Consider the following 13,214-nt stretch of genomic DNA (forward strand, 5'->3'; position numbering starts at 1 on the left):
GTTCCCTCCTTTTTATTTGACTTACAGCCTTTATACAATCTTCACAATGACTACTCCCACATCTTCTTTTGTTTCCAGGTTTTCACATGATATGAAAACCTGGAAACCTGAAATAAATACTTTTTTACTCGTTTCCTTCAGTTTTAAAGATGAATCAAACAAGTATGAACCGCACAATGATTTTACAGCAAACCAGTTCTTCTTAGAAGGCTGTTTTTCACCGTTTTAACTAAAATATAAACTTGTGTCTGGTTTTGAATTGTGTCGTTTAAATCGATTCCTGGATCGAATCAAACGATCTTATGTGAAGCATTTACATGTTCACCTTTATAGCTGGAAACTAATTTTTCATAATTTCTATTTCAGTACCATATCTTGTACGAAACCTGTACCGCCAGTAAAAATCAAGCTTGAGTGGAAAATATTTTGAAAGGAAAAATTATCTATATATGATGATTATTTTTTGTCATAATTGGTTGGTATCGTTTTATTAATGTATAGTACTGTGTTATAATGATTTCTTAAATAATATTTTCACTCGAAAATTCAAGAAAATTAGCTGATAGATTAATAAATATTTTTCCATTCGTAAGAGTAAGCTTAGGCTTAAAAACAGTCTATTGCCATTTTTTTATGCATTTTTTCTGAAATAAATGGTGTTGTATGTTAAAATTATTCTTTGAATTTTGGAATCTATTTCATATGTATATGAAATTTTCTTTATTTCTGCTTTCCTGGCTATGAGCTATGCTGCAAGAAGGAAAGTATGGTAATCAATCAAAACATTGGGTATGGGTCTTTTTTGCATTTTTCTAAGTTTTATAATCCAGGGACAACAAAAAACAAAAAAAAAACAGTTGGGGGTACGTACGTACGCATGTACGTTTTTGGCGTATTTGAAGCTTAATAACTTTTGAATGGATAAATGATTTTGTACAGAAAAATGGGTCAATTTTGTACATATGGGACAATTTGTTGGTAAAAGTTTGGGGTCAATATCTCCGGGGTGGGCAGATAGATAGTTTCTTTGGGGTCAATTTTTTTCAAAATTTTGCTTACATAACCCTACTGTAAATTAAGCTTATCTTACCATTTAAAAAAAAAATGTAGTCCACAAAAATCGAAAAAAAACTATTTTTTATCTATTGGATATAACTTAACAGGATTTTTTTTTATGTTTTCCTAAGCATATTAATAGTATAAGTGGCCCAAAAAATTACTTTGGGGCTGTGTTGAGGGTGGAGTTGGATTTTAATAAAAACAAAAATATAGATTTAAATTTTGTTAACTCTTTTCATATATCATTATTTTTCCAGTATAAAAGAATAAATAACGAATACCAGGTATGTATAACAACTTTGCTGTCAGCGTTTTTCTTTCAGTTATGCTTTCACAATCTGTTCAGAATAAATTCATTGCTTCACTGCTGAGCAAACAGTACTCTTTGAATTCAAAAATCGTTATTAGAATTTGTAGGTAAATAAAGCTAGTGTTTATTTTTAATTGAAAATCTTCAGATTTATTTTCTTCTTTCTGGTTTTGCTCAGTTTAGGATCACGTTCAACCGCATTCCATTATTCCTTCCTTTCTTTCTTTATTGTTTTCTCTCTTCGCAGCCTCTTCATTCTCTACGTATGTTATTCTTTGCGTTATTCTGATCGTTCGGATTCTCTTTCCTGAATTTTTGTTCCTGGAAATTCTCTAACATCATAGTTTTGGTTTTAAAGGTGTGAAAAAAAGGTGTTAAAATTTTTTATTTCTTTATTCTGATTATTTATTATTTGTATTGCAATTATTAACTTTTTTTTACCCCCGGGACCACCGTATGTATTGCTTCAAAGGATGAGGTGTATGATTTATAGCTTGTGTGAAAATTCCATGCCTGATCGGGATTCGAACCCGGGACCTCCGGATGAAAGGCTGAGACGCTACCACTCGCGCCACTGAGGCCGGCGCGATAATAACCAATTATTAATTAGTTAATGTAATTATTAACTGACCGGCGTCAATAGTATTATATTTATAATAAAAAGTGGATTTTTTTTTACTTTTTGATGTAACCAAAAGTAATAATTTAAAATTTCCTTTTTTTAAATAAATTTGTCCCATAAGTACAAATGATCGTTTAATTAATAATGAATATAATCTATATAAATACTGAAAATAGTGTCCTGACTAATGATAATAATCAACGCCGAGCAAAAACTAGTAAAGGTAAATTGATGGAAATTTGTAGACATGTTCTTCTTACGGTATAACTCCACACTAAGAAAGAATTTTTTGAAATTGCTATTGTAAAGAGTTAAAGAGTAACAGTGAAATTTACTATTTTCCGAACTTCTCGGTAAAAATTAAGATATCAAATTGATTTTTATGTGTGTGATCTTCAAGCAAATATAAAAAAAACTAATTTCTAGATTTTTGAAATTCCGAATTTAAAGGATGAAAGTGGTATAACATTAAGTTTTATTGTTTTTTTTAATTATATTATTTTTGTTTTTAATTTCTCGGTAATAAATGAAAATAACGACTTGATTTTATTTGTGTTTAATTTTCACAAATATCTAAAAAACAATTTCTTGATTTTTTTGAAATTCGACTTAAAAGGGATGAAGGAAAGTAAAAATATTTCGTACAATGGTTTCAAATTATCCCCATTTCTGATTATTCCGAGATGTTCACTCGATTTGGGGTGCAAATCTTTCTAAAATAAATATCTAAAAAAAATGTTCGGGTATTTTTAAATTTCGGATTTTTAAGGAGTAAAAAACATAAATTGTTTTTAAAATTTTTGCCATTTTATGCTACCGCTATTAAATAAATCTCTATGAGATTAATTTTTTTCTTTTTTTTTGCAGAATCTATTTATTTACAATCTGCTTCTACAATGAAGCTGTAAGTAAGTCGTATGACTGACCATCACTTAAAACAGGACCACCCAATGATAATCCAAAAAACACTAGCATAACATAAAAAAAATAGTATAACATAAATAATATAACATTGGATAGTGCCTTTTAATGTCTATTCGAATGTCCAATACTAACTTTAAAAGAAAAAAAAATAACAACTTTAAATAGCAAACAAAACAGTAACTTTGAAACAGCCAAGAAACATTAAATGTGTGCATCAAGCCGTCAGACCGGATCATAACGAGCCATCAACAAGATCAAGCACATGGAACCTGTTTAGCTTCCTAACGTCCTCTCTGTTTCTTACAGATTCAAAGCGAGATGATTAATATGCTAATCCAACCTGGATACATACCACGATACTAAACGTCCAACTTCTTCTCGAACGTACGAAATGCGTACGCCGCGAACCACTACGCGTGTATTATGTTCCGTAGACGTCTGTTCTGAAACCGTTGAATGACCTCCACGTTGCTGTTACTGGCCGTTCCCCAGAGTTCAATCTCGTACGTCCATGTTGGTTTCAAGAAAGCCTGTAGAGCAGAACCTTGTTGGGCAAAGAAAGTTGTTACTTCTTACCGAACATCCAATACGTCTTCTTAAGCTTAATTTCAAACAACTTCTTCTTCTCCTTAACATGATCCTTCCACGTCAAACGGCGGTCATGGTAAAAGCCCAGGTACCGTACTGACGAGGTATCCTGACACCGAGGTTATGATATTTGGTAACATTTTGATGGTACGTTTGTAATTCTAATTATGTATTTCGCGAGCGAAGTCGCGACGGGAAATCTGAAAATAAATTAGTGGGTCCTGTCTGACCAAACGGTTGCTCTGAAGCAATTGTAATACGCTGAGAGTTTTTTCTAAATTGGACATGCTTTAATTTTTATTTATCATTATTATTCTCATAAGCATGAGTTTAATGAACATAGGAGGGTCCAGGAACAGAGCCCTGACCGCGACGGGAAACGCTAATATCCATATTGCGCGGGTGAAGCCGCAATGGGAATGCTAGTAAATACATAATAAATTACAATATAACCTAGAAAAACTTTATTGTATATTAATTTAGATAATAGACTTTTTTCTAATTACTTACTGACATATCTAATATTTATATCATAATATATTTAAAATATTCGTAATAATATTTATATCTGACATACCATAATATTTATAAAAATACAATTATCTGTCTTGCTAATATAAAAATTGTTATTAGAATACAATAATTATATAAAACACCAATAATAATAAGTTATATAATAAAACATATAAGCGATTAATATATTACGCAATTTCTCAGAATGATTATCTGATTATTAATTGCTTATTTATTTTTCATTTTTGTAATTGATTAAAATTAACTCTTTAGTTATTGCTTTCATAATATATGTATTAATTGAATTTCGTTTATACACACCATTAACATATAATCTCTATGGGCATATCTTTCTACATTTCGTTTTTTGGAACGTTTTACCTTGCGAAAGAAAATCCATATTGCTACTTCCAGTCAACCAAACCCTATTTTTTTTTTTTTTATAAATTTTACTGTATCAGCTATTTATAGCCAAACAGTTATAACAAGGCGCTTGTGGAGAGGAGTAGATATAATGTCAACTAGAGGAAAGAGCGCCTTGCTAGAACCGCTCTGCTATACTTAATATTACTTGTAGAATTTATCATTATATTGTGTTGGTAAAAGTTAGCTTTGTTTGTCATTTGTAATTACAGTCAGAACATAATAAATACGTTTAATTTGTTCATGACAAATAGTGAAGATATCAGATTTCTAGGCGGTGAATTTCGTTTTTACATCGATACTTGTTTAACTTCGGCGCTTTCTTAAGAAACATGCATTATTACAGTTTAATTATTTTTTATATATTTAAGTCCGGAGTTTATAACTTTGGAAGATTGTAAACATATTTTGCTAGCCCTGTTTATCATGTATAAAATATCAAACATTTTTTAAAAAATAGTTTAAAAATAGTAAAACCGAAGGAAGATAGAGCAAAAAAAAACAAAAAACAAAAGGGATATTCATTCGAATTTTAAGAAGTGGGGTTGATTCTTTTAAAAAATTATCTTTTTATTGTTAATATATATATTGTAGGTAACAATTTTGCTTTAATAAATTTTTTTTCTAACATGCTTCTGAAGAAATTAAAATTGGCTTTTCTCTTAATGAATTTTTAAAATAAAATTAGTATGATCATTCTCATCAATACCTCATTTATAGTAATATTTAGCCAAATTTGAAAAAAGGCGGTTCGATCAATCCTGAGATATAAAGTCAGAAGCAGTATGTGTGCACATATATGAAAGCACATATATAAAAGTTAAGTTTCTTAACGAATTATGTTTTTAAAAAAACGATTTTATTCACAGTTAATATGCTTTTAATTGTAATTATTAATTAGTCTCTTAACCTTTTTTGATAGTATCATTTTGTTAAATTTTCGAGCGGAAGAAATTATATCTTTTTTTTATTTGTTTAACCTTCGGGTCCACCGTTAGGTATTGCTTCAGAGGATGAGATGAAAGATTTGTAACGTGTGTGAAAATTCCATGCCTGATCGGGATTCGAACCCTGTACCTCCCGATGAAAGGTAGACACGCTACCATTCGTGCAACAGAGGTCGGCCGGAAGAAATATCTTTTTCCTTTTTCCTGTTTAGCCTCCGGGAATTACCGTTGAGGTATTACTTCAGAGGATGGTATGTATAAGTGTAAATGAAGTGTAGTCTTGTACAGTCTCAATTCGAGTCCTGAGATGTGTGGTTAATTGAAACCCAACCACCAAAGAACACCGGTATCCACGATCTAGTATTCAAATCCGTATAAAAATAATTATCCGATAGAAATATCTGCGAGACTGTTACCGTACGGTTTGCAATTTCATTTTGATTTTTTTTATATCCCTGCTTTTTGTTAGATTATTCTTCTATTATTATTATTTTTATTTATTATTGATTGTTATCTTATGGATTTAATATTAAAGTTTTTTTTTTCTACAACAATCAATTGTACATTTTTTAAATTTCTCGGCCAATTTTTTTGTTGATAGTCATATCATTCACTTCATACCATATCTTTCCTTTTTTAATAAAATTAGTATAATGACGTTTGCGAATCGAAGATCCGTGATGTAATATTGCAGTTATTACTTTGTAACTGTAAACCCGATGTTTATCGTATTCTTGGACACATTTTTTATATTATTATTAAATGAATTTTTTTAAATTTCTTTATCTATTAGTTCAAATAGTTCTAACTGTAGAATAAAAATTTTACTGATCGAATTTTTTCCTGTTTTATGTAATAAATCTTGTTGTCACATTTGCAACACTTTCCTACTGTTCGTGTTTTTTATGTTTTATTAGCAGCTATAATATCTTGTAAACTAATACTTCTATTGTTTTTTAATGAAGTGATGAAAATTAAAAAAATGTTTCATCTTCAGTACTTTCATTTACATAAGAGTATTTACTATTAAAACACAGTAGTATATTTTCTTTTAAGTTCTATTATTTGAAGTACATATCAAGTTTTGTACGCTGCCTAGTACTATCAAATACTGCTACCTAGCGGCGCGATTCGTAAATCCACCTTTTTGAGGAAAAAATAACATAATTGAGTTGAGGTTCATCAAATGGAAGAAAAAAACGTTGTCTAACAAACTTCTAGGTATTTTTTGAAAGGATTCTTTATTACAGATCTAATTAAACTGAAATATAATATTTTCATGCTTATTTTTTAATTTTTTTCCCCATTTTAGGTTAGGTCATTTTAGAACTATGATATTATAGAAAAGTAATAAAGTTATTTAAAATTAATTACATTAGTAAAATTTTTTTTTTGAGAATGATGAAAATTCTCTCATAATTATGATATAATATTTAAGTTTACTTAGAAGCATATAAGAAGATGGCGTATCTAAAAATAAAGACTTAAAATTAGCAATTAATTGAAAACTTATTTATAATATATATATATATTTATTAAGGATCATATTACTTTTTTTTTTTCAATTTATTTCTCTTATCCCTCAGTGTTTTCTTTCTTGTGTACTTTGTACATTGTAATACTTGTTTACAGTTTGTATATTTTCAAGTATGTTTTTTTTTCATTTTCCTTTTAAATTTAATTAGTATTAATTTTTGTCTTCCTTTGTAAATCAGAATTTTCCCTTTGAGCTTTTTTTAAATTTGTGGCTTTAGGTAATATTAATGATTTTTTTCTTTTTTACAAAAAATAGAGATAAATAAATTGTAAAAAAAAATTCTTTATTGTAATGTTCCCAAGTCCAAAAGAATTAATTTTTGTCAGACGGACATTTATGCGTATGTACGTACGTACGATGTATGTTGGCTTGTATTTGATTTTATAACTCTAGACTCCGTTTAACGATTTTCTTCAAACTTAGTAGACAGTTACTAGCTTCAAGGGAATAGAATGTATTAATTTTTTTTTTTAAATTAAAAAAGTAGGTAGGGGTGATTTGGCCGAAATAAAATTTCACATCATATGAGTCACTTTACCAAAAACGTTTTCTTACAAAAGTTGAAAATTTTTTTATCGATATCACAAATTATCATATTTGATACTTACCACCACCCCAAAAAATCGCTACATATTTTTTTTTTTTTGTAACATGTCTTGTAAGAAACAAGATTGTAAGAAAAGGAGTCGATGGAAGTTTTTTCAGCTATATTTTTTGTTTTTACATTAATAAGCCGTCAGACCACTACAAAAAGTTTTGCCCGTTTCTCTCAAATAGTCTGTGGTAACAAATAATAATTTTTAATTAAAAAAAAAATTAAATTTAAATCCATCTCGCAAGTTATCTATTGCATTTAAAATGTAAAATTATTAATTTTTTGATACCACTTATTCTTTAGTATTTCTTCGTAAAAAATAAATTAACCTAAGTTTTCACCTCTTTCCAAGAAAATTACAACTTTATTTAGAATAATGGTTGTATGTTTTTCACAAATTTAGATTTTTAATGCTCCGGACGTATTTAGTTAAACAATAAAGTCACTAAAATAATTTAATACCTTTATATACCTTTAATAACTTTATTTATTTTTATATACTTGTACTTTGTTATATTTATGAAAGAACAAGCACTCAAAAAGAATATTCCTGTCGTTCAACTTCCATTATGTCATTCACAAGTTTAAAAATTTAATTTATTTAACTATGTTAATTGCATTTATTTAATTATATATCATTAAGTTAGAAATAGATATTTATACATAAAAATCTGAAAATAAGAATTCGTAGTATTGGCTATTGTTTTTCTCATAAAAAGGAATTATTTTATCATAAAGGTACAAATAGATCTAAAATGATTGAATTGAAAAACACTTTTTTCTAAAATTAATTAGATAACTTAACCGACGTAGCCGAGAGAAAGTTACGTAATTCCTTTCCGACTTTTTTACTATTAATATATTTTAATTTGTATCTATGTTGTTTTATAAATTCTATTGCCGTTACGGTAAATGGAGTAGATTCTGAGTAATCTGTTGTTAGAAAATAAATAAATATTCCTTTAAATAATGAAATTGAATTAATTAAATTCTATTGAAATGAGTAATTATTTTATTTTTAATTAACTAAAATTGTTATTTTCATTATTTCTTCTTTGAATTTTCCCGTTTATTATGTTTATTAATTATTTTATTTCAATTATTTTTTTTTATAGAAAATATTTCTTTATTTTACTTTTATTTAGAGAAAAGAGAATAAACGGCATACCTAAATTTTATTATATTTTTTAAAGATTATTTTAAAAAATATTTTATATATTACATAATTCAGATGCAATATTTTTGAAAAAAAAAAGAAATCCTTTTGAATCGCGTTGTTTTTTTTTTTTATTTTACTGTATTCTCTATTCATAAACGTAATGTAAACTTCAGCAAGTATTTGTAGGTCTAGGCAAATTAGTAGTGGACTATGACTTGATAAACAACTAAATAAAAATTAAAAAAGCCTAAAAATTAAACTGAATAAAATTAAAGGTAAAATTAAATTTTTTTTTTTACGAATTAAATCATCTTCGTAAAAGATTTGCTCGATTTTTATTATCAATTATGAGATATGTAATGTTTATAACATTTAACTTTTCATTATACTCTTTTTTTTAATTTATTGTGTATTGTTACGTAATCTTATTTTGGGGTATACATATAGAAATACTGACTACGACGTAGAAAAGTTTAGGAAGCCGGTGAATAGTAGCTTTTCTTTATTTTGTGATAGTAAGACGTAGAAATATAGTATAACAAAAGATAAAGTACGAAAGCTTAAGATAAAGTTGCGTTGGTGGAGATGTAAAAAAAAAACTAGACAAATTTATAAAGAATAAAATTTATTTTTAGAAAAAAGGCCTGCAGAATAAGTCATTTTGTGATTTATTTCGTTATTATATTGTTTAAATATTTCGAGTTAATTTACTAATGAAAATAAACCTAGAGAACAAATCTGTATTGAGGATGAAAAAGTCTTTAGAAAATATAAAACAAAAGTTAAAAGTAAAATTTTGATTTAAAAAAAAAATGTAGGCAAACAGAAAGGAGTACGTAAAACATAATTAAAATTAAATTTTATTAATATTTTAATTATAAAATAATTCATAAAAAACATATGTGTCTAAAATAATATCATACTACGTAGAATACTTAACCAATTTTTTGTTCTTTTTTGCTTTTAGAATGGCTGGTGTTGCATTGAAACCAAAGAGGTATCAACAAATAATTCATACTGAAAAAAAATTCTATACCATAATTTACAAAAGCGTTATGTAGATGAAATTGTAAGTATTAAAATTTTAATTTTTTCAGTATATCTTCTGTGTTGTACTACGGATTGTAAATGTTATATAATTTTTTGAATTTAATTGTAATAATTGTTAAAATTTTTGTTATTTCATCAAAAAATATATTCACTTATTTTATATATTTGCATAAATAAATTTATGTAAATTGCTTGTATAAATTTGCTTCATAAATTATACTTAAACTTTAACTATTTATCAAGTTTATTACATCATTGATGATTATTTATCTGTATAGCAAGAACAGGTTGAAACCTAATTACTAATAGATGATAATGGATTTTGACGCTTATGAAAATGCAATGCGAGATTCGACTTGGAACCTTCAGGATTAGAGGCAGTTACAAAAAATAGGTTGATACCCGATTACTGATAGATGATAATGAATTATACTGCTTATAAAAATGAAATACGGAATTCAAACCCGGAAACTTCAGATAAAAGGTAGTGACAAAATATAACATTTTATATCACTGTGTTTATTATTATTATTATTATTTTTATAAAACCAATAATGATTTTTTTATCAAAATATGAAAATTCGGGTATCCTAAAAATGAAATGAGTGAATACAATTTTATTGTTAAACATGAGTAAAGTTTATATAAAGAATAATTACCAATGCAGTTTTATATTTATACAGTAGTAAATTAATAGAGAGAAATTGCTAATAAATACGTAGATTATTTACAGAATTTCATATTTCGGTATGAATTTACGTAAATATCATAGATGAATAATTAGTTTTAAATGCTATACTTTGATTTAAATTTCTTATTATATAACATTTAAATATTAAAAACCCAATAAATAAAAATAAATATTTTTAATATTATAATAATAATTAATTATAATTATTATAATTATTATAATTAATAATGTAATACTAACTGCATTATTATGTGGATATTACTTGTTAATAAAACAACATTTTTTTTTAACATTTAAAAAAAGCTATATTTAAGACGATTTTAAAACTAATAAATAAATAAATTAAAGACAAATTAAAAATAATGTTGGCTATATCATAAATAGAACTTCAGTATTTTTATATTTTCCTTTAAAAATTTAAAGTCTATGCTATTAAAGCCTATGCTAACATTGTAATTTATGTTATGAAAAAAAAATAGTAATGGAAAAAATATTTTGCTGTTTTTGAGGTTTTATATTCACCCAGGTGCGCTCGCACGCACACACACACACACACACACACATATTATCATTTTTTTTGTTAAAAAAAAAAATTATTAAATATACTATAAATTTTCTTCTTTTCTAGATTTTCATTTGTCTTTTTAAACGCAAAATATATTAAATTATGGAGAACTATTTGTAACATTTTTTCTAGACTAAATATTTTGCTTTTTTCTCTTATCTAATTGTTAAAAAATTAAATTAAACTGTTTTCGATAATTTTTCTTTTACGTTTGAATTTACGATAGAAATACCAAAAAAACTTTATTTTATTAAAAATTATCTAAAATTTATTATTTTTCTTATGTAGTTTTTTAGTTGTAAATAATACCAATATTTTTTGTACCTAAAAATTATTTGAATATTTCTGCATTCTTATTTATAAAAGTTAATTATTTATTATAAAGTATTAAATGATGTTAGTTTAAAGAAATGTTTATCGACAATTTCTTTTTTTTTTTTGAATAAAAAAGCATTAACGAAAAATTAATTTTATGTACTTATATACGCCGTTTATAAACTGTTATAATAATATTATAAATAAAGAATATATTATTTTTGGAAAGATGTTTCCTTCAAAAATAAAACATTTACTTAGTCTACAATTGTATATTTTAAAAATTATTATTTACAACAGTATAAAATATTTAAAGTAAAGAAAAATGACAATATTTCGATATAATTTAGTGATAGCTGATGGGAACAGAGAGGGTACTTACAATACGTTCGTTCTGCAGCTGCGGCGGGGTTGATCTGACAGGGCGTCGCTTGTACCCGCTCTTATAGCCGTCGCGACGCTGTAGCGTACGCCTCCCATTCATCTGCAACAGGTGTGCTACCCCCATACCTATCAACCCCCGCATTTAGAGTGGCGCTTTATTAGAACATATTTAAACAGCAGTTAGGTGTTTAAAATTTTTTAAGCCCAAATTTAAGAATTTTAATAATGGAAATTTAATTTACGTTGTATAAAACTAAAAATAATTATAGAAAATGACATTTTTACAAGAAATTCATAAAATAAAATTTAAAAAATACTTTTATATTTTTATGTAACAATTCTGAAATTTCTAAGCTGTATCAGATTGCTATTATTTTGTGTAGCCTTTCCCAAAAATAAAATACTGATTGCTTTTTTAATCATTAAAAAACGTTTACTAAAAAAAATATTAAAATTATTGATTATATATTAAATTAATATTCAGAATATTCATAAAACGATCCAAATCAATTGAGTTTTTGTGGCTCTTTAAAAATGTTATAAAGAAAATTTTATTAGAGTGTAATATCGTTTTATTTCCTTCCAGTTTTACAACAATTTTAGTAGTTTAAATTTTCTTATCAGATTTTATAAAATAGGTGATGTCTTACTTTTAATTCAGCTCAATCCCAACCTACTTTTAGCAAATATTAATTACAAATAATATTAGTGATCTATAATTTTTTCAGTTTGTTTTACATGCCTCAGCAGGCAAAAAACAAACTTTACTAAAATCAAGGAAATTTCGTGCACTACTGATTCAATGTTATACAAAGTTTTTAAATCAAAATCGAATGTTTTATTACTTTTCCTTTGTACGAATTTGTTACCAGATATGTATGAAAAAACTGAATGGAAATTCTTTTACTATGTGAAAAATGCAAAACCTAACCTGGTTTCGAATCTGGTACTATCTAGAACAAAGACCAAAAAAATGTTCCGTTAAAAAGTATTACAATAATAATAATAATTATAGATTATGATAAATATTGCATGCCGGCCACCGTGGTGCGAGTGGTAGCTTTTCGGCCTTTCATCCCTAGGTTCTGGGTTCGAATCTCGGTCAGGCACGGCATTTTTCATACGCTATATTTCCATATCCCATGCACAAGCTTCAAGCTTATGTGGCGATATAATAAAAAAAAAAAAAAAAAATGCGATAGTTTGTGGATCTGCTTGTTTGTTTGTATGCAACAGCATCACGCGAGAAACAACCGACTGATTGGTTTAAAATTTTTAGGATACATCCGTGTTGTCCAGGAAAAGTTTCAAGCCATAGTCGAAGCCCTAGCTCCCTTGGAGGTTAAAATATTAAAGAAATAAAAATTAATCCTTTTACTTCGTTTGTATTTTTGTCACCATGGCAACAGAAATATAATGAAGTAAAATGGCTAATTTTTTTTTGTAATGAATATTACTTCTGTAATGAAATATTTAGTACTCGTATTTAATATTTACACTTTTGTAAATACTATAGTTACTGATATTTATAA

The 13,214-nt window shown here is 26.7% G+C and overlaps 1 protein-coding gene and 1 long non-coding RNA gene across 2 annotated transcripts in view; one reads left to right on the plus strand and one right to left on the minus strand.

The window, feature by feature from the left end:
- Positions 1-9,742, plus strand: part of LOC142328098 (uncharacterized) — a 135,566-nt gene extending 125,824 nt beyond the window's left edge. Inside the window, exon 3 of the long non-coding RNA XR_012757187.1 lies at positions 9,645-9,742. This is a non-coding gene — a long non-coding RNA (uncharacterized LOC142328098). The remainder of the gene's footprint in view (positions 1-9,644) is intronic.
- Ms (neuropeptide receptor myosuppressin) overlaps positions 1-11,868 on the minus strand; it is a 193,463-nt gene extending 181,595 nt beyond the window's left edge. The window contains exon 1 of the mRNA XM_075370756.1: positions 11,681-11,868. Within this exon, the coding sequence (XP_075226871.1) occupies positions 11,681-11,824 (144 nt within the window). The 5' untranslated portion in view covers positions 11,825-11,868. The remainder of the gene's footprint in view (positions 1-11,680) is intronic.
- Between the last annotated feature and the right edge of the window lie 1,346 nt (positions 11,869-13,214).

Source organism: Lycorma delicatula, chromosome 7, assembly GCF_047948215.1.
Source record: "Lycorma delicatula isolate Av1 chromosome 7, ASM4794821v1, whole genome shotgun sequence".
In the NCBI taxonomy this organism is placed as follows: domain Eukaryota; kingdom Metazoa; phylum Arthropoda; class Insecta; order Hemiptera; family Fulgoridae; genus Lycorma; species Lycorma delicatula.